The sequence below is a fragment of the Dermacentor silvarum genome, chromosome 6, assembly GCF_013339745.2.
Source record: "Dermacentor silvarum isolate Dsil-2018 chromosome 6, BIME_Dsil_1.4, whole genome shotgun sequence".
Classification (NCBI taxonomy): Eukaryota; Metazoa; Arthropoda; class Arachnida; order Ixodida; family Ixodidae; genus Dermacentor; species Dermacentor silvarum.
In genome coordinates this window covers 140,978,729-141,001,281 of record NC_051159.1, presented here as the reverse complement: position 1 = coordinate 141,001,281, position 22,553 = coordinate 140,978,729, and the positions used below count along the sequence as shown (strand labels likewise).

General features: G+C 42.7%; 1 protein-coding gene across 4 annotated transcripts in view; it reads right to left on the bottom strand.

The window, feature by feature from the left end:
* Nucleotides 1-1,985: 1,985 nt before the first annotated feature.
* The window catches only part of LOC119456101 (signal transducer and activator of transcription 5A-like), a 139,572-nt gene continuing 119,004 nt past the window's right edge, over nt 1,986-22,553 (bottom strand). For all 4 annotated transcript variants that reach the window (XM_037717700.2, XM_037717699.2, XM_037717701.2 and 1 more), the window contains exons 19-20: nt 22,054-22,215; nt 1,986-14,002 (exon numbers count right to left, since the gene is read on the bottom strand). In XM_037717700.2, the coding sequence (XP_037573628.1) occupies nt 22,083-22,215 (133 nt within the window). In that variant the 3' untranslated portion in view covers nt 1,986-14,002; nt 22,054-22,082. The remainder of the gene's footprint in view (nt 14,003-22,053; nt 22,216-22,553) is intronic.

Here is a 22,553-nt window from a genome sequence, read left to right as displayed (position 1 = left end):
GAGGACGTGGCCATTAGTCAGCACTGTATAAGCCTCACCAGTTCTAACCTCACTAAGGCCAATAATATCCCAGGCAATGCCTGATAATTCCTCAAATAGCCCTGCTAAGCTAGCCTCACTCGAGAGGGTGCAAGTGTTGAACGTTGCCAGGTACAGTTTCCAGTGGCGGCCTGTCCGGATCCAGAGATTCTTAGCACCCTCTGCCGTGTCGCAGGTCTCCGCAGATTTCTCGGGTTGGTCAGATTTCTCGCCGCCTTGGTCAGGTGCTCCGCAGCCGCTGGGGACTGAGGGCCATGGGTAGATTGTAGGAGTCACGAGGGTGGTAGTGGCCGAATACTTCACCAGGGAGGCCAATTCCTGTTCTGGTGAGGGAGTGACTTTGATGAAGCTTAGTGGGCCTTCCTAATTTGGTTGCACCTTGACTAGTATAGCCCTGCTAGCTCTTGCCGATATTTTTTTTTTTCTTTTTTTGTTTGCCGGTTCAGGCACTACTCCATGCCTGAAAATGCAGTGGACTGGAGGAGGATTCGAACTTACGACCTTCAGATTAGAGGCCCGGTGTTCTACCTCTGCTCCATGCCACCACCACCTCTCCCACTGTATATGGTTGCAAACCAGGTGCAACCTGGTTAACATCACTTTCTTCCTCTCTCTCTCCTCCTCCATTCCCTTAGCACTTGTGCAGTTGTGACAAAAACTGGACACTGACATCACCGTTGCCATTTAACGTGCAATGACATCACCGTTGCTATTTAACATACAAGTGCTCCGTGGCTTAAGGCACATGTGCCATCTGTCCTTCTGGTGCCATTACGCTGGCAGTCCTTACTTTTTCTGGGGCAAGGCAAATTTGAGCAGAGTGCCGAGGCCAGCTGCACTGTTGGTTTTACCAGTTCTCTTTTATAGCACACAACTGTCTTTGCCACTCTTGGTGCTGGCTTCGTTCACTTTGTCAATGCATTGAAACCCTTTACCCTTTTGGTACAGCTTTTGCCTTCTTTACTGAAGGTACAGAAGCACAGTGCAGACCTCGCCTTGCCATACCACACTACAATGTGCGAGACACTTGTAAGCCATCTACAAGGTAAAACAAGTTAAGCGATACCAGCAACTGCTCGCTATATGTAGGTTATGCCCTGAATATTTTTTTTTTCTTAGTGGCAATTTGGGTGCACCCGCATTCTCCCAGTTGTGTCCTTTCAGTACAATATTTACGCTCTCCTAATCTTATTCTTTCTCGCCCTATCTTTTTGTCATAGGCCATGTTTTCTCATGGTACAGAAATGCCCAACGATGAATTGTGCATTTTCAACTATAGTAATATGTTGCCTGCCAGCCCTAGTTTTGGACTAAGATTTTAGTACTATATTAAAATATGCTGCCAGCGTCCTTTGCAACAACCGTGGCTTCATGAAATTTGCTGTGTTTGAATAAGGAGGCTGCAAATTTGATCGTACATTTGCAGTCAGTTGGCATAATTTTCAGCCAAGGTTCTCCAAAAACCTTCGAAACTATTTTGATTTGACCTGCAAGAATTTTATGCTTAAACAGACAATGCCCACAATAGAAATGTAAGCAGACAACTTACCTGATTCCTTGTATCGTGGCAAGCCTAATTTAGCTAGTCTATCTTCAAAAAGGCAACACCTTCTCTTAGACATGTAGACCAACATCCCGTGAAAGTCTCTGCAGAGGTAAATTACTATGGCCAACTTGAAATTTCAAGAAAAAAACTGCAGCTTCAACAAAACCTGTTTCAGAGGAACTTTAGGGACCGCAGAAAGAAGTGAAAATTTTGTTTGACACACTTTCAGCTGCAAATTGTTACAACTGGTTGAACTTGTGAAAGTTCACACTTAACAAAAGCACAAAAATGAACAAACATTGAAGAACTTCAAAGCAAACGACACAGTGCTGCTGTCTTCGTCTATTTTTGCTTGTGTTCAGTGTGAATTTTCAGCTGCAATCAGACAGGAGACAGATGCTTCAATCAACAAGCATTTAATCTACAAGGGAAGACAATGTACAGTGAAGTGAAACATTTGAAAAAAAAATAAAAAGGTCAGTCTGGTAGTCATGTTGGGAAAAAGAAATAAAACGAAGTGCCAGCTTTGCTTTGTACTTGAATCAAGAGTTTTTCTTTGATAAACAGTAACAAAAGATGTTTGACTGGCATCAATATCAGTACAGAACCTTTAATCTCCCTTCCGTCTATCACACATTTGCACAAGATGTCTATAATGCAAGTCTCACAATGAACGGTAACAAAACAGACTTTGGACAATGGACCATAATAAAAATTACACAGTGATGTCACTGGAAACTGTTCATCAATCATGCGAGTCCATCCTCACTTCAGCTTGCTTTGCCATCCATTACAGTAGGCTCCCTTTACGACAAACATTGGTAATGAGGATGCTCCAACAAGCTGAACAGTCCTGCTGGATTCAGTAACTTATGAAAAGACAAAAAATTTCAATGTCTCTTCATGTTTGCTTTAAAAGGGAGTCTGTTAATTTGTGCTTGATTCTGCATGCAGCTGTAGAGAAGTTGCAACTAGAAGCAACACTTCAAGTGTATGTGTAGCAAAAACAACAGCATGAATCACAAGTAATGACAGTCAAAAGCAATTATCAGACATGCTTGCAAAATCTCCTGCACAGCATTTGAGCATGATGCAGGAGCACACAGAGCACATTTGTGTTCAAAAAGAGAGAAAGAAACCAGTCTTTCAGTATGTACTAAGTTAAATTTTTACCTGACTTACACCACACAAGGAGAACGTATCAACTTGGCAAACAAAAAGGTGGATTTTTTTAGTGATACTTGACTTTCTGACACTTTTTTTTGCAGCTACCAAAGACGATGGGATCAAGATTATGGCCTCAGAACTGCTCTCATCCTGATGTCCTGCTTTGTGCCCCCCCTCTTTCAATAAACACTGGTTATTAGTTTGTGCCGTCACTTATCAGACTCGTTTCTTAACATTCGTGTGCATGTTTTGTGCACAGAAGGATGCCAAAGGCTCATTTTGCATAATTAATAATGCTCCTGTGTGAAAAAAAATCTACTAGCCCACTTTCAAGCCTTTCTCAAGTGGCACTGTTCCCTCGTGGTGCTATTTAAACACAAGTGGTCATTTAACCTACTTCAAGAATAATATCCACCACTTCTGCATGGATTCAAGGTACACTGCATGTTTATTCATGCTTCCTGAACTACAGCAGCAGAATCAAGCACAAATCTCGCACTGTAAATGCACTTCTTGCACTCATAACATTGCCCAAGTGAAACAATTGCCAACAGTCGAACCCAGCACTTTTCGATTGTAAAGCCAAAGAACACATGCAGCTTAATATAAGATCAGGAGAGATATTGATGTTCATTGCACATAGAAACAAAAATGAAACGCTGTGCTTCAAGATATGCTGCTTGAATAGAAGCAGTTATGCAATAGTGAGTCTAGGAGTGCTACACATCACTAAAATCTCGTAATGCACAGTGCAGGTTTTGCAAGTAGTGATTTCCATCTAAGCCAGCACACAATAAATTGCACATTCCTAGTCCTGGTTCAAAGTGCTCAAGCTGAATTTCAACAGACAGCGCGACAATTTCTTATTCAGGAGAAAAGTGTATTCGGATGATCACTAAGAAACCTGACACAACGCTTTGCTGACACATAAGCATGTTACAATGGTGCCCTAGTGGTGACTTACCTATCGAAATTTGTAAGCTTTCCTTGTTTTTCCAAATCCGGAAGAGCTTAAGGAGTAACATGTGCGACTTTTACACCAATAATTTATAACACAGAAGACAACGCATGCGCTACAGCCATCAAAAAATGAAATAAAAAATGAGTGTTAGTGATTTCAATGTTATAATGTTGCAGTTAAGAATATTTCCTTGTATGCCGACTACATAGTGGTGTTTGTGACAGATAATGTCCATGTAGCGCACAGCACGTAACACTCATTTTGTTGCTGCACCACTCACGCCAATACAATCAGCATAAATAGGCAAAAAAAAAAAAGAGACCACAGCTCAGCATGATACGGCATTCCTACATAGCTTGCTCTCAAAATGCACTGCATGACTATTCTACCGCACACACCGGTAAGCGTAAAAACAGACATGATCTTGTTGGTTTTGAGTTCTTTGTATTTGACTTTATGCTAACATGTACATGTAAACACATAGAGATATGCCTTAGCACAGGCTTTGTCAGGACAGGAAAGAACAGCTGCAGCCTGTTACAAAACACATAAAACAATGCACAATATGCACCACTTTACACCCTCATCCACACAGTACCCTGCCAAATGTAAAAGGAGCATAATTTGACAAAATGAGTGAATTGGGGTGCTATGCAGAGGGTATTCTCAGGTGTTATGCATAAGCACGTCACAACAAATTTTGCAAGATTGCACAACACACACTGATCCTGGAAAGATGTTACATTTGTTATTAGGGAATTTAGTAGTAGTGCAACTACGTTTAAAAAAAACATGAGAGACCTTTGTGAACGTGTTTAAAATGCCAGAAGTTTGAGTTAACAAAAGTACCACATATAAAGACAGGTATGTGAATAGGCACAATTTCGTTAATTCAGTACAACCCCAAGAGGAGTTTGCAGAGGAACGTTCATTTAGCCACCTGGTGAAAGAAAGCAGAAAATAATTTCCAGAAATGTTAGCATCAGTTACAGGAACTTTCAAGCATTCAGTCACTGCCTTTTGCATGGCACCTGTGCTTTTGACAACACAAGGCACTTTTGCCCAATACTTGCCAGAGATGGCTCAGATGCCTCACATTCCTGGAAAGATTCTTGGTGTGTTTGGAAAGCAGAGCACACTTCAGTATACAAAGTAAATGGGGCCTCCCACAGTTCACTACAACTCCTGCCAAGCTATAAAGGTACCTGCATGCACTGTCAGCATAATTTGAAATACAAATAAAAAGAAGCATTATGCATGGAAACTTAGAAATAAAGTGCTGCATCGGTATCACCAAGTATCCATCGGCTAAGCACACTGCAAGCTCAACGATACATGTCAGCAAATAAATAACAGATATAGCAAACACTGGCAAATGTAGAAACTTGTGAAGACATTATACTATGCCTTGACATGTCCACGTTTCTATTTACACTGATGGTATGCACTCATAACTGTGCTCTAGTTATTTCGCATATTGGCTGCACTACTTCCTCACACCACCTTTCCTTGTACACAGCAATGCAGCATTACAAAAAGGAAATAAGCCTCTCGACACCACAGAATGTCAGTCGGCACAACACTGATTTAATTAATAACACACGAGAGCATGACATGAGCAAATTTCCCTCAATCTACGGCTAGTCTGGAAGTAGTTATTTCTGTGGCAGACAATGTGCAGCATGTGGTGGCTGGTTTCCTCCTGTGCATGCTTGCACAATGCCCTGACACAGCTTCTGTCAGCACTTACAGCTGTGTCATCACAAAGGTGCTAACTACACACGTGCATGTGCTGCTTTTCAGTGGAATGCACTATGCATGAGTAAAACTGGCCATCGATATTTCTTGTCTTACACCTAGGACATACTAAATAAAGCTTACAAAGGTTTGCATTTGTCAGACAATAATTCAGCATAATGTAGTTCTGCTCAAAGAAAGTATGTCATACTTTTAAGGACATTTATGTAAAACTGCTGTGCATAACAGGAACTGCACAGGAACAGCACATAGGTGGAACTGGTTGGTACCTCTGCATAACTCTAGCTCCATGAGTCAGATTCAAAATTGAACTCGGAGACAACCTAAAGACAACACTACTCAAAAGGTGGACAAAGACAACTCAATAAAAAACGAGTTTCATTTGGTTTGGTTCGAACTTCTCATCAAAACTTTGGTTTTGCATTTTGCTAATTTGGAAATTACAGGCAGTGGGGTACATTTTATAGTTGCATGTAAAACATTACTGCTGCAAGGTGCTTGGACTACCCAAGCACCCTGAAAGAGACAGCATGTGCACACATTCTGAAGCACTCAAGGCATGAAAAGGCTATTACAACTTCACTAGCACTGGAGTGCTGCAACTATGTCATATGTCTACGCCATCAGGGATGCAGCATATAATTATGCCGCACCCTGGCATGTGTGTCAACAGCTATTTGCCTGTTCAGCAACTCCATGCATGCTTCTTGCTGAGAAGGGAAAAAGATTAAGCTTAGACACAATATTTACAAATATAACCAACAATCACTAAGGAAATATGAGCAAGCCATATTAGAAAAGACTATTCTTACAAGCCAGATAGTTCACTACCCACGAAAGTGCCAGTCCAGATGCTGAATGTGTTGGATACAGTGTGTGACAATAAAATACAGAAACAGATGCTGAAACTATAACTGCTGCATTCTACATACCAGTACATGCCACATTAACCCAATTTCAACAGTCTAGCCAGAAAGACATCAATTAACAGTATTGTTATACCTCCTTTATATCTGACTATTCAACTCCTGACTTCATTTGATAAATTGGAAAGGCCAGTGCAAGCGCCTATACATTTCTAAAAAGGAAAAGAAGGTGATACGAACTTGAGATGTAGAATGTTGGTAATATTGATGGTTGAAGCAACAGAGAATCAGCAATGTGTACAGACACACCAAATGGGCAAACAGTACCCAAGTTACTTTTTCAATATACAAAGAGAGTGCAATAGCCATGTGCAAAGTGCAAGTTGCACAAACAGTGGCATCTTCTGGGGCACCCAAGCCACAGCAGGTGCATGGATGATTTCATGCATTCTTTATATCTACCTGTCACAGATCCAACCAAGGTCCTGCTTTGTTGCATCGCTAGCACTGAATCAGTTGTCTGCCATGAGTAAAATTGAAATAAAAAATTGTCTCGCAGTGGTCCTCCATCTACTAAATGTCTCATGAAAGAGAATCTCAACATTGCAAGGTTGATTCTACAGCCCCAGTTCCAAGTGCAAGTGCAGTCTTTATCAAACCTAATTTTGAATTAATGAAATGCAGGTTGAAGTGAATTTATAGGAGAGCCTTAATGCTCGAATAAGTAACAAATTCTGCATGGCATCGAGGTTGAATTAATGAAAGCTTTACAATTGACAAGGTCTTGCATCCTTAGGTGCACAGTGGGCTTTGAGGGATGCCATAATTCAGGACCTGGGGATTAATTTTGACCCTAGGTTCTTTAACTAACACCTGAATCTAAGTGCACAAGCATCTTTGCATTCCGCTGTTATCAGGGTATGGCGACCGCAGCCGATAAACCTGGAGCCTTGTGCTCAGTGGTAGAATTGCATAGAGCAAGCAAGGCAGATGAATTAGTGGAAGTCAACTGCAGTCATTACTTCACTGCTGCAATGCTATGCACCTGAGGAAGCTGCACAACTGTGCATGCAATGTCACCTGTATTGGCATAATGCATTGCAGCTAGTTTTCAATAACCTTTGCACTCTTAGGACATGAATATCTTCTGCAAGATATTTGAACTCTCGTGACCAGCTGACTACCACTAAAGAAAAAAAAAACATCAAGACATGCTACGGGCCGCGTGATAAAAAACTACCACATTCACTCATGCTGATCTTTAGCTCCAGTCCACAAGCTCAATGTTCAAGTTGTACAAAGCCTCTTACAAAGCAAATTTCAATGCAACACACTCCAATTCTTTCTTATACAGCTATGCTGATTTAACATCATCCCTAAAATGATGTACAAGACAAGATCAGCGCTCTGTGTCATGCAATGGTTTCATGTACGACAGAGGACAAGCAAATCAGTGCCGTGTGGTGATAACATGCAATCACGGTTGTGAACAGTGCGCATTTACAGGAAGCGAGAAATTTGTGCTCAGTCTGCACTTGGGCTAAAACCTGCAAAAAATTTTATGAATGTGAAAATGTGCACAGCGAGAGCACTCTCGGTAAAAAAACGTTGCCAAGCTTGAAGTTAAGATGTGTGTTGCCTACATTCCAAAATGGATGCTCCATGTTGCTTTCCCATGTCGCACATTGCTCGTTCAAGAGTGCACTAACTGTGAGTTCAAAATTAAATAGTAGTGTGAATCCATTATCTTAGAGTACTCACAGACTAGACAATGATTCATATTAAAAAAAAAAAAAAAGACCATATTTACAGCTGTGCGACTCAGTACTTTCAACTGAAATTTGAGGAAGATGATGAGGCTGACCTCCAGAAAGTTAGTCTATACACAAAGCTACAATGTTCTTCTCCCCCAATATTAATTTGGAATCATGCAAGTATGTGGTAGGGAGCAACAACTAAGTTTCAGGTTGACTTTTGTTTGATGGACAGTTGGAGTATATTAACTTCAAGCCTGTTCAACCAGAGGAGTTTAAGGCAATAACCACTGTAAAATATTATGAATATACAATGCTACAATCTACAACAGTATGTTTCGGACACCAGCTATTAGTAGTGCTCTAGAGAATCTGAATTGAGACAATGTTTACAAGGTGGTCATATTCATTTACTTGTAGATAAAATACTAGTGTGTTTTGCTATGGCTTCAGCACCTTTCCCGAAACTAGTATTCTGCCTAAATGCACTTTTATAAAGCTAGCCATAACTATGTCTTTTTCTGCATAAAAATATTTTTTATCAGTTCCTGCTGCACACATTCTGCACTTTTCTTTTCCTTGCTTACAGACAATACCAACACCAGTCATCAGTAATTTGTTACAGCACTCCCATTGCTCCCATTTTATACGCCGACCATAAACATGCATTCTTAACACAATGACAAAGCCATCTCCAAACTTTCTTATCCCTTGATTCTCACTTGAAAATTTTATTGGTGCACATCATTTTGCACCATTATCACTTTGTGCATGGCTATCTACAGCAGTGGTGCAAACTAGCAAACGTGTTGTGTTAAATGTGTAATGGAGCCTATAAAAAGTACAAGGATAAAATTACCAAACCTTTACACTGCAAAACAAACCCTGTTCAAATCATGAACAGGTGCAAAAGGACTTCAAGCATGAATATTAGTCTTTTCTTTCTCCTACAATTTGTTTTAATGTAGTTGTGCAAGGCCATTCTTAGCTATGCCAACAATGAGGTACATGAAACTGTACAAAATGTTTGAATGACAAGAGCAATTTCTTTATTATTATTATGCCTGTAGCCAGTTACAAGCTAAGGTGTGTATTGAACCTCTTGTGATCCTAGAGGGAAGGATAGGAGTGTTCGTTCATGAAGTACATGTAATACTTCTGTCTGTGGAGGTTTTAAAACACTGCCTTTAGTGTTGCATCCTTTGGTCATGGGTTAAGATCTTGCTTTCTACATACGGGGAGTGATGTAGACAAGGTTCTCAAAATGCAAGCAAGGTCCATGTGATCCAACTACTAACACCTTTATAAAGTCTCCGTGCATATTACTGCACCTGTGTTCGTTCTGCACATCGTCCTCTTTGCTCATACAAGTGCCTATCTTGACTGTCCATGCGTGCAGTTTTTGCCCATGGCATGTTTACTGTTGCCAACAAAACTACGGTGCTTCCTCGTGGTGCTGGTATGATCCACAAGAGAGTCATTTTATTGTATTGTGGAGGGATGTAGGGCAGACACAGCATGTTTTGTTGGCAGAGGCTCTTTGTTAACACTTGCATTTTAACCACAGTGGGAACTTCAGCTTCAGATATACAAATGAGTGGCCATCATGCATTCTTTGGATGCGGCAAGGGCCATTATGTAGTTCCCGAGACCAAAGGATTGGCAACATAGCTAGTTTGACATGTAAAACATTTTGGTGCAGTGGGCGGTGTGATGGCATTTTTTGCATGGCACAGATAATGTACAATGGGTGACTAAGTCAATGGCAATAGAATCTAAGTGAATGTGCCACTGGGAAAGAAGGGAACACCACTGAATCAGTTGGTAGCAAAGGAAGTGCACTAATTTAAAAGAATGTGGACACTCATCTATGAGCAGTGTCTGAATGTCACAGCTTTTTAACAGTTAAACCCTTATCCACTACTGGGGTTATGTCTCTATTAGGTGTAAAAAAAAACATACCCAAGACAGATGTATATCATACTTTTCCCACCCCAAATATTAACGCGAGAGCGTTAAGGGCCCCGTGTCGCAGAAAATCCGGCGTCGGCAACTGGCATCGGCGTGCGATGTTGGCGGGTGGTGGAGAAAATCATCCCGAACCACGCAGGCTCTCCGAATATATTTAGGTACATGTATATGCCACGCCTTCTTATATGACATGCGGTATATGTGGGTTATATTGCCACACCATTCTATCATTAATGTTGCTCATACCTTGTCTTGCATTCTTGGCAAAGCTATTCCTCGGAATTTTTAGAATGACAATCCACAAACAAATGCCATGAAACAAAACACCCACAGGGCATGCCTTTAATGCTAAATCTTCTCAGACTGAAATATTAAAAGTACGAAACAAAAACGGAAACCTGAAAATTATGCAATTTTTTTTTTTTTTGGTGCGGCTGTGCAATATCTTCGGGATCGCCCCACGCAAGAGGCCACGTTTTTACCAGAAAGCTCGCCTTCGTGCATAGCATTCGCCGCCAGTGTTTCCCGGTAACCATTACGGTTGCTTAAGCTGCAGTTGCCGGAAAGCGTGAGAAGCAGTCAGGGACCTTTGAATGCTGTCGCGTTCCACTCTTAAAAGCGAAGCTTAAGCGTCCTCCAATTTTTTAACAGCATTGAGTTCACACAATAAATACTGCTGTGAGAGATTGTATCGGCTAGTGCCACACGATGCATCAGCTAGAGGCTGATAGTACATGACTGCGACATGACATATGTCAAGAATGCTAAGCAGTAGGTAGGCTACTCAAGCACGAGATAGTCAAGAAATGACTTGAGGCAGAGTAGCCAGCCTTTTTGTTCTAGCCATAGAGGTTCGTACAAAATTACTTGGGGGGGAACATGGTGTAAGCATACAAGAGCCACAGACAAGGCGGCTAAACCACCACAGCAATATTGGATGGTGCATGGCACATATCAAACTCGTCTTCAAGCTTCCTCGTAGCCTCTTATATGAGTATCAACCTCTTTGAATCCAGTCTTCAAAAATTTGCTGCATGACAATAATACAAAGCTTATAGAAAATTAGTAGTTTAGAATGTTTATTCTTAAACAATTACTCACCCTAACTGCTACCAGAAATAGCAATATAGCAGCACATACATAATGGACAGTAATTTATTTTGTGCACTGGAAAAATTTTGCAATAGTGGTTTATTTCTCCGGGTAGAGATGTAATTGCCACAAAGGCGCGCTGCTATGTGGACAGACAGCAGTATTGCACTTAAAGCTTGGTCAGTTAGAATGAATTGCTTTATTTCCATCCCGTGGGGGTGGAACAAATGAACAGCAACTGTCTGCTAGTATCATATGTATGAAACTATGCTGATGTAGCAGGCAAGAACACACAGTGCATGAAGCATGCTTGAAAGTAATCTTGCAGCACATCCGTGCATTCGCCAATGTTGAGAGCTCATTAGCCAAACACAACTCCTGTTGAGCAATGCTCGAGCAAAATTTCGACAGAGATTTTTTGTTTAATGCTTTTTATTTAAATGAGCTCTGTAACTACTGTAGAAAATTGCTGCATTGACAGAAAAGAAGTGGCCACTCATCTAAAGTGATGTTTTACATGAATGCTTCGAAGTAAAAATAAAAGAGTAACATTTTTCTCAGTTCAAAAAGCAGTTATATTCTAGCAGTGCACAGAAGGTTGTAATACTATGTGTGAGCATATCGTCATACAGTGAAACCTTATTATATTAACTCCCAATACAGTATATCCCTCATTACAACAAACAATGGCGGCAGTCCCCATTGAATTTTCGTACTTGCCATGAGAACACACTACAATAAATGTCTTAGCCAGTCCATACTGATTTATTATAATGGGGTTCTCTGTATAGTGGTAAAGTACACACATATGTATACACAGAAAAATAAGTTCTGAACAAAGAATTATTCCTGCTCAACTACAACAACAAACCATAGGATGATCAATTAATTAAGAAACAAACATGAGGAAACTGACGAGCACGAGATCGGTGGCAACAAGTCGGTCTGAGGAACGCAGGAAGATAGTCTCTGACTGTGTGCATGCATACACACATACATACATACACACACACACACACCCAAAAGAGGCACTCAAAACAAAAAACATTCTATCTACAAATTAACAAGATGGGACATCTTAATATAAGCAAAGAAAAATAAACAGCCCTGGGAAGCAAAATGCAACCCGAAGGTGTTGAACACATGTATGTCAAAAACGTGGGCACACACACGCACACATGCAGAGTAGTTTGTCATTAATTAAACACAACTTTGGGAGATTTGTGCAGGTGTGGCTTGAATGAGCATGTAAGAGTCAGAAACAACTGCTCTGACATATCATGGGTACTAAGAATTTAGAGAAAGCTATACCTACAGAAAAATAGCTTGGAAGAAAAGTGAATGTGCACTTTAAATGACATCAGCCAGAGTGTCAACATGAATTGAAGTCCAAGTTCACAAAGCTGTCTATATGCGAGAACGGTTTGCAATAACAGGCGCTGGCTAACTGTGATGGTCGATGAGATGACAGCCAAGCTGGTGGCAAATGACATGACAAGCTGTTCTTGCAAACAAAGCACTGTGACATCTGGACCTTCTTTCATTGCTGAAAAAGCAGGCTGGCCTTGAACACATGGATCAATTTTAAAAGGAGCCAGGACATTTCCATGGAACATGCACGTATGTAGCACTTACCAACTCTACACGAAAACTAAGTGAGCTTAACAAAATGTTTGGACTCATGTCCACTTTAAAGATAAAACATGTATATCCCCAATGCCATTCAAGTGAAATGAAGTGAAGATTCGCATGTCCTGTCAATAACATCATTTTAAAAGTAACTAATGCGCTGAGCAGATGCTTACACCACAGATGTTGTGAGCTCTTGTAGACTGTCACAGCATTATACAAACAAAACCCACAGCTCATCAGAAGTTTGATCCTGAGGTAAAATTGAGTTGCATACAGCACATCATTTTCTCAATCCCAACCTCCAGGGCTATGCAAGCAAGCATGCGCTAGGCCAATTTTCCACTACTTGGACCTGTACGCAGGAACAGCCTACAAATAACACTACTGTGCCACACACAACTCTTGCAATAACCACACTTCCACCTGCTTATCATGTCTAACTGTTGCAGCCCAAGGGTCCAGCCTCTGACTGTTGCACCCACACACTGCCAATTGCACTCAAGAGTCAGCATAATTTTTTATCACATGCGTGTCCACATAAAAATGAAGTAGCTTCACACACTGATTGTGGCTCATTCCTCGTCTTCAATTAACTGTTTGACTTCTTCACTGCCTCCCGCAAAGCAATGGCCTCATCTCGGAGGGCCGTAATCAAGACTCCACAACAAGTATGGTGATCCTGTGACAAGTCTTTAAAAGTTAAAGGCAAGTCAACAGCACCCCACAGCCAATTACTAAACATGTCACGAAGACTGAAAGCACTGAAGGGGTTCCGACATTGCCATTCACGACACCAATGCAGCAAGAGAAACCAAAGTGAGCACTTCGTGGCCACGATGGCTCACTCTCGCACAAGCCTCAATCTGAGATTAGCTTTCAGTTAGCACAGCGCCTTAAACAGCATTACTAACAAAAATAATGTCAGGATACTCTTAATGGCCATCAGGAGGTGTGCATTATAAAGCCCTCCGATAGTGAAGGGCCATCCTTTCAGGACTGGTGGCAGCATCATGGAACTACAATGTTAACACAGTACTGACATCTGTACAGGGCATACCAAGGAGCTCCAAGAAAACGGGGCTTCAGGAGGATTCCTTGTAAAGTGGGATGAGTGTGAATCACACAGAGATGAAAAGAAAAAAGTCCCGACACCTCGCCTTAAAGCTCCCAATTTTCGGCTTTGCAAGCCAACAATATTGTGCCATTACTGGACTCCCTGTAAGAAGAAGAAAAGAAACGGAGTATTAATTACACAAGGGAAGCACTGATCCGCAATAACTGGTGATGCAACAAAAGAATGAAAGAAGATTCCCTTATTAAAGGCCAACTGCAATAGAAATTTACTTTGGCTAAATTTGTTTAAAATTAGTGTACATACTGAGTGTCCTCGCTAATTTTAGCCAAGGTTTAAAAAAACGCTTAACCTTGCACTCGGCCGCGCAACGCTTGAAACAGCGAAGCTGGGCAATCGTAGCCCAGCATTTTCCGGAAGTGCACGCGAACTTTTGATCTTATTACTCATGATGATGATAATTTCTTTTCATGCGTCTCGGACTTACGGCTGTCACTGCGTGTTGCATAGCACAGCTTGCAACACCGACACTGCGTTCCAATGCCGACACCGCGTTCCAAGAGACCCGCTCCGTGAATGCTTCTCTCTCTCTCGCTCTCATAGAGCGCAAAACCTATTTACCTCGCAGAGCAACAGCGTATGAACGCGCCAGCTGTGGACGAAGCTGACAACGCTCGAACGCAATCCCATGGTTTGCATAAATGCATGTTCTGCAAGCGTGGCTGTACAGCCTAGTGGTTATGACGCTCGCTCTGGGACCGGGGGTACGCGGGTTCGAATCCTGCCTCGGCAAGACAGTTTATTTACTATTCTTTCTTGGTAGTTTCTTGATACGCACCACGAACCCCAAATTACGGCTGGCTTAAACAGCTTCACTGTTAAAATATGCCGAATCACTTCAGGAGGTCGTGACTAAATGCATGTTCTTAGCTATTGTATGGAGCAAGTCATTATTTTTTGTAGTCTGATTAAATGCATAATTAGTCAAGATTATTTAACCAACTTCACAATTATTAACCTTAGGGGCAAAACTTTCAATGAGAAAGTTGTACAGTGTTTCAGGAAACATCAAATTCAGGAGCCTCAAATTACATACTTGTTATGTAATAATTTGTCTATCTCGTAAAGAAAGCCAGCGAAAAAAAAAAGCATGACAAGCCCATTTGTGCACTGCGATTGCAATGTTCTGAGATGTGCAGCATATGAACAAACAGCATGTTTAGCCTGGTGAGCTTCCGCTTAAAAAGTGACAGTTCAATACGAGAAAGGCGCATTGACTGGTGTTGAGGGTGCGCGGCACAAAGGCAGGTGTGGCAAAGCAGCCCGCCTTTTTTTTTCCCTCTCAAGGATTTCGCTTTTTTTTCTTTCAGCGTACATGCCAGTAGCCACATTTCATTGTGATAATTGATAATGCGGCATACGAGCATTGTAGTAAGCGGTTTATATTAGCATAGGACACATACAAAAGTTGACGGTGCTAATTGTTATATCCAATATATTTTTAATAACGGTATCGTTATAGGTGAGTTCGACTGTATATACATTATATCTGAAGCAGATGACTGCAAGCAGGAGCTAGATACAAGCTGAGAGCACTGCTTTGTTCACAAAACCCAACGCAATGTGCGCAAGTACTTGCGAAAGTGCCCACTCATGCCACATACATTTACTGTGCCATAGCCAGCATTGCTTGAACGTAGACCAGGACGAAAGATTCAACTTACAGTGATGCCAAAAGCTGTACCAGCTTGCAGTCATTTTTTTGCATTATACAGTAGAACTTCATTGATACAATCCCGTTGTGTACAATTTCCCAGCGCCAACGTTCGCGACCAAGAACACGAGAAATGACCCAATATGGTTGCTTCTTTTTTTGCCATTCATAAGTTACCGGAAAATGCGATCTTTCGACAGCAACGTTTAATACATCACCAAAATGCAATTGTATAATATGTTTTCCGGTGCTAGATCCCATGTAAACAAGGTGCGAAGCACGCGCGATCGAGAGTACTGTAGTAGCCACCCCACAGCCGATTCGCCACAACACTCGCCCACCTGTCTCAGCTGGCTTCATCAGAGCCTTGGAAGTTTAAAGCACTCAAATTTCTTTCACAAAAGCCACTATAAACACCTTACATTGTGAAAAGATGAAAGGCAAGTTATTTAAGAAGGTGGCATGCACGGATGCTATAGGATGTTCACCATGATCCACAAACGCCAGCGTGCACTCGGTTTCCTATTCCGGTACTAGCAAATATTCTCCCGGGTCGCCGCATGCAGCCAACCCTATTGCGATAAGCATGTTAACCTATCTGTTTCACAGCGCGTGGGGCATAGTGTTGTTGGAAGCATACTGCATGCTTTTAATAAGCGATGACCCAAGCGTGCCGCTGTTCCCTGCTGCAGGCAGCTTGAAGTGAGCGTCGCGTTTCGCTCTGGCAGCATCGTAGGCATCATATTCCAGCGTCCCCCAACAGCTTGATTTTGTTTCTGTTTGTCGCCGTCTTAAAACACTACACAATAGGAAACGTGTGTCTCGGGTCACTCGGGCTCTACCAGCTCGACGCGCATCAGCATTTCATGCCGCAACGATTCGCGCTCACGTCAAAACTTCCCACCAAAATACCCCGCTCGATAAAGCTGCTAGCCAGGCCGAATTCTAGGAGCACAAATATAAGCTTGCCGAAGCCGTAAAAACGAACAACACATGTCTTGGGCTGCTCGGGTACCACCAGCTGGGCGTGCGTTGGCATCTCGTTCTGCAGCGATTTGCGCAACGCTTCGTATTACGTAGATAGCAACTGCAGTCGAGGCTGGCAAATTTTTTTAGCGACTTCGGATAGTACGGTTTCCCAGGTAGTACATTCTTATCACATTCCCCCCCCCCCCTCCCCCTTACAACATATGAAAGAGGTTCTACTGTGTAAATGGGCCCAATCGCCCTTGACTAAGGACCCCTATCTTGAACTTTATTTGATTGATTTTGATTGATTATCTTTTATTCATCTTAGCATTCATAAATTACAAACAACTTTCTGAACCAATAGCCAAAAGCTAGCGATAGGTCCGACACAAAAAAAAGTATAATACAGGCAACTTCTGGGGCTCATCAGACAAACTGTTACAAGCTCTCAAAGGTTTCATGTCATTTCCACATACAATACATGACAGTGGAAAAGGAACTTTGCCAGTTATACTACAAGCATCATTGCTGAAGCGCACATTCAATTGTCATTTCACTAATGACAAAGTTGAGGTCCTTCGCATGCATTTGGCAAAGAGGCTATTCCTTTACTTTGTACTACGAGAAGGCCGGCTAACTTTTTTGGTCTCTGTCTCCTTCTGTGGTCAGCATGCGTAAAATTTAAGACACGTCCTCGGTGAACATAGCAATGCTTACATTTGTCTTCTGGATCCTACACTAAAGTGACTATGCCCTTTTTCCATCTTATCCTGCGCTGCTTTATGTTCTGCACATATGACAAGTCATCAGGGGCAAAGTACACTTGTTACAGTCAAGCAGGATAAAACGAACACTTTTGTTGCACCAAATATGTTCACTATATCAGAAGTTCGTAATAACTCTTCCTCAAAATTACCAATGAAGAACTGAGTAAGTCACAGAAGACACAATTTATTACCAAAAATGATGTGCACGGTGCTTACTGGAAGAAATCGGCAACTTAAGTTTACGTGGTGCAATTCATATAATCGCACTCTCAAGTTCAAGCTGTTGACGTGGTTGTTGGTGGAGCCCCTTGACATGGGGTGCTCAGATGAAAGTTTGCTAGTTTCTTGGTCATCTTTAACAGCGCAGGCCTCAATTTGCAGAAGTTGTCGCACCTCTCTAGCAAATGCTTCATCAGATGCACTCTCCGAGACATCTGTGCCATCATTAGCAGTACCAAACGCTGTAATGGCAGCCCAAAACTTATTTGTAAACCTCCCCAGAAAAAGAAACAGAGATTGCACAATGCTGTCCAGCCGTATCGACAGTCCTAGACCAATAAAACAGTAAAGAGAGAGAGAAATGAACGCGATGCCGCCTGACAGCAGTGATTGCCCATGCAGCCTTCTTCCCTGCCCCAAGCTTGTCGAGATGCAGCGCTCCACGTTTCAATCCGTTTGCTGCAATTGAACTTAGCAGGCTAGGAAGTCATTATAAGTGGATGGCTTTTCCATAGGCTACTGGCAAAGCTCTTTAGACGCTAAAATATTCATAGTGGCCGAAAGTTCGCTCTAAATGGGATTGTAGTAAGTGGTCTCGTCTGTAGCTTCCTGTTTCTATGCTATTCAGTTAATCCAGCCACTTGATCAAGGTAGTTTAGCCCATCTTCAGCACTCTCAAAGGCATTGCCAAGGAATGACAGTGTGTATAGAGTGAGGAAAAATTCGTCAGCCCTTCCCCTACCGGTAACAGGGGGGCACGCGAAGCTTGTCGTGCCCTCAAAATTGAGTGTCACGTTCCCTGGCCTCGGGGTTCACTGCCCTTTGTTGACGCTGGGCTTCGGTAAGACGGGCTTTTAACGTGGGATCCGCTGCCTGCCGCTGTAATCGAGCCTGGGCTTGGGCTGTCTTGAACGCAGGAGCCGCACAGCAAGCGTAAGCCTGTTCCCGGCAACGTTGACGGCGCTTCTCATTGAAAGCAGCCTGTTCCTCCGCTGACCGAACCATGCGTCGCCTTTTCATGTTTGCCGAGCGTGCACTGAAAAGGAAACCCAACCAACGCAACACGCGCGAAGCCCTTTCCTTCCCTTGCCCTTCCCCAGCGGTCTTTTCTTAGCCTTTCCCACCATTTTCCTTCAGTTGCACGAGAGAGACGTTTTTTTTTTGTGGTCATACCTTCAACAGCACCGACACTTGTGAGGCGATACAAGCTTCGCTTGAAAAAGAGTTCTGTATGCATCTGGCCTGACACTGCAATGAACATCCTCAATGGGCCTGGGATAGGCCAAATCGAAGTGGTATTTCTTGTATATCATTGATGATGTTCAACTAAAAACAGTTTTAAGAATGGTGTTTCAGTCGGGAATAGTCTGTGGGAAAAACTGTTTAAATGCATCTGTTTTGCAAAAAGCGGTTTCAGCGCACGATCATGTGTGTGTCGAGTCGTTCAGGTAGTTAAGCGTCGTAACATATTATGGAATTGCAGTATGCGAGTATATTTTCTACGCATTTGAAATGTTGGAATGTCATTATCATGCATAAGCTTATTATGGGGGTCATTCCTTTTACATTTCCCACAAATAAATCTGACAGCTTTCCTTTGTAACATCTCTCTGGCTTTCGTATATCCTGTTTAGTTCGGGGATACCAAATCACCAACACATTCTATTTTAGACCTGACGTATGTATTGTATACCAATAATTCTGAGCTTTGTTGGAGCTTTTCCTAACTTCATCCTTAAAAACACAACTTCCTGAAGGCTGATGCACAAATCTCGGAAACATGAGCTGACCAAGAAAATTTTTAAGTGAGTGTAACGTCTAAATATTTGTGCTCAGTTACCTGTACTATTTCTTGACTGTAAGGTGTATAGGCACCAATACTAGGCTGTTCGTTGCATGCAATTTTGAAGAGTTTTTTTAACATTAACTTCCATGTCCCTTGTTCGACACCACTGCTTAACTTTCAACAACTGGTGCTGTAAAACAGCAGGGTCACTCTTTTGCACAATATTTATTTATATATAATACAGTCATCTGCGAAAATCTTTATACTAAAAGAGGTACTAAACACTAAAAACAGCAAAGGACCCAGTACACTGCCCTGCAGCACAACAGAAAAGAAGGGAAGAATGAAGCCTGATCATCCACTACAACAACACTTAGCACCAGTGGTACTTGTCTCCTGACAGCTGTGATTCTGCATGTGCCTATACATCTCGTCTGTACTTATTCCCATCTACCCATTGGCAGTTTCTCGCTTCGAATTGTGTGGCTCACTAGCAGCAGAGTGCTTTGAACTGGGCTGCCTGCCGTCAGCTTGTAGCTTCAGCAGTCCTGCTCGCCGCTAGACAGCCGTTTGCTGAGCAACCATTCTTGCCTGTTGCAGCTGCTGGGCTTGCTTAGTCATTGGACGATTCTGCATGGGCTGACAAGCCCAGCAGGCATTCTCGATTCAAACTCTTGTAAGAAGCAAGTACACAGGGAGGGTGGATGTTGGAGCTGGCTTAAAGGGGCTTTGAACCACTTTTTATCAAAGTGGAGAAATGCATTTGAAGTGAAAATAGGGTATTTCAGAAATACTTTCCTGCAAAAAGTACTTTAATACGTTAAAGAGAAGCAGAGTTACTGGCAATCAAACACTGCCTCCGCTGTGCTCCCGTTCCTTCTTTAATGCCTTGCACTGCGAAGGCTACAGCGGAGTGGAGCATGGCCACAAAGCTCCGCCTTCTTAATGTCACTGTGGCATGCAGTTAAAATTTAATTTTGTATGTTAAATGTCATTTTAGACGCCACGACTTCCAATTTTGGCACCTACAATGCGCTAAGCGTAAACAAAATGCGGTTGTCCTCAGCGAGCCACAGTGGGCTTAGCCAGTGGACTCGTGGCAGCGCCCCGCGGCGGCCATGGTGTCTACACTACACAGCCAACCACAGCAGCCGCGTATGGGAATCCGCTTTACTACGAAATAAAGCGTCCAGAAAAAAGTGAGGAACATGGGTTCTGTTGAAAATTCTTTTTTCTGGGGTTTTACGTTCCAAAACCAGTTTTAATTATGAGGCACACCGTAGTGGAGGGCTCCGGATTTATTTTGACCACCTGGGGTTCTAACGTGCACTACAACGCAAGCACACGGACGTTTTTGCATTTCGCCTCCATCGAAATGCGGCCGCCGCGGCCGGGATTCGATCCCGCTACCTCGTGCTCAGCAGCGCAACGCCTTAGCTGACTGAGCCACCCCAGTGGGTGTTCTGTTGAAAAGAGAGCGTTTGAGAAAAAGGTGACTTTGCACTCTGCCTGCAAGCTCTATATAGTGCATATGACAGCAAAACTTGGCTGACATGTTCACAGCAGCGTATGCTACCCGCAGACTGCAATTTCACCAAGCCCGAGGGGTGGTTCAGGGTCCCTTTAATGCAAGTCCTAAGCAAAACTTAGTCCTCACTCTGTGTGAAAAGGAAAGTACACGTGCCCTTACGCAGCTGTGTGTACACTTTTAATCCATATTTCGGCTAATAAACCTAAGGTAACCATGTCATTGAGCAAATGAGGACATTCACTGAGGAGCTGTGAATCTGCATTCTTTGTTAAGAGACGATGTCATCCAACTGCTTGTCGCCGGCTGCTGCAAACTATGTGCTACATTGAACTGACTGACTGATTGATTGATTTGCTCAAATCAATGCAGTGATTGTAAGAGAACTCAGATTTATTTTGTTTATCCAAAGTTCTTTAGTGTGCACCCATACATGAGCGTTTTTGCATTCTAGCCCTATTATAAAGCAGCAGCTGTGGAAGGAGTCAAAAACACGGCCATGTTCTCAGCACAGAAAAACCATAACCACTGATCCACCACAGCCACTGGTCCACCACTAGGGGTTGAGACAAATGGGTGTGCATGGTTGTTTGTATTAAAACTACAGATTTCATTCTGGCCTCATAGCTGTAAAGGTGCGCTGCTTTGCCATGAGCAAGACTGAGTAGTGACACTACATTCGTAGGGCACATGTGCAGTCCAGGATTTAGCAATTTAGCAATTTGCAGTCAAGTATTTGCAATTTTTAAACGTGCAGTTTGGACTGATTGTCACTGCATTCCTCTTATTTCCTGCAACTTCAAACACAACAGTCTACTGCACCTGTTTTCCAGTGAGGGCATCCACAGTCCCCACGACACAGGTATAATTTGATTGGCCAGGCAGGTCAATGAATACAAAGGGCATCAACGAAATTAAAACGTGAAGAAAGGAAAAAGGAAAAAGGGTGACTGGTGCAGGGATGGGACTGGAAAAGTGTGTGCAGACGTAAGCAAGTGGTGGTGGAGGCACGCGTTCATTATAGGACGGAGCAAAACCATCAAACTGAAGTGGGAGTGCAACACACACTAACTATTGCAAAGGACGTGCCCTAACCCACTACGACAAAGCAAAAGGAAGAGAGCTAGTGGCTAAGCGAAAGAGCAGGGTTCATGTCAGTGCAGGTACAGTGCTCATCACACAAGAAAATGAAAAGGTTTCTCCTGAGCTCACCTGCCAGAGAAGAGGGGGAAGGGAGGAGCTCAGTTAGCTTTGGTAGTGTACGTCACGAGCTCACTAACGTTGATGCTTGAAAAATCAACGGGTATATCCAACTCTGCAAGGTCCATGTCACACAGGTTGTAGTCGAGGTCAGGCGCTGCCGACAGCCCCGCCCTGGCAAAAAGAACCAAGAAGAACAGGCGTTAGGCGGGCGGGTGGGGTTCAATTGCCGCACCCTCGACAGCACCTGACCTCCTTTTCTTTGCCTCTAACACGCAGTCCCCATCTTAAATTAGGTTATTTCAGGTCTAATACATGTTGTAACTGCACGACTTTTGACTTTCGACCGAACTATGCTATTATCAGGGTTGCATGTTCCGGCACAACACGGAGAGCTTTAAATTTTAAGAAAAAGAGGGGAGGGGTCTACCATGATGGTAGCAACAACTAACACTTGCTTGCTCTGCAACGCACACGTAAAAGGAGTTTTGGATGAAAGAGGGTAATAGGTG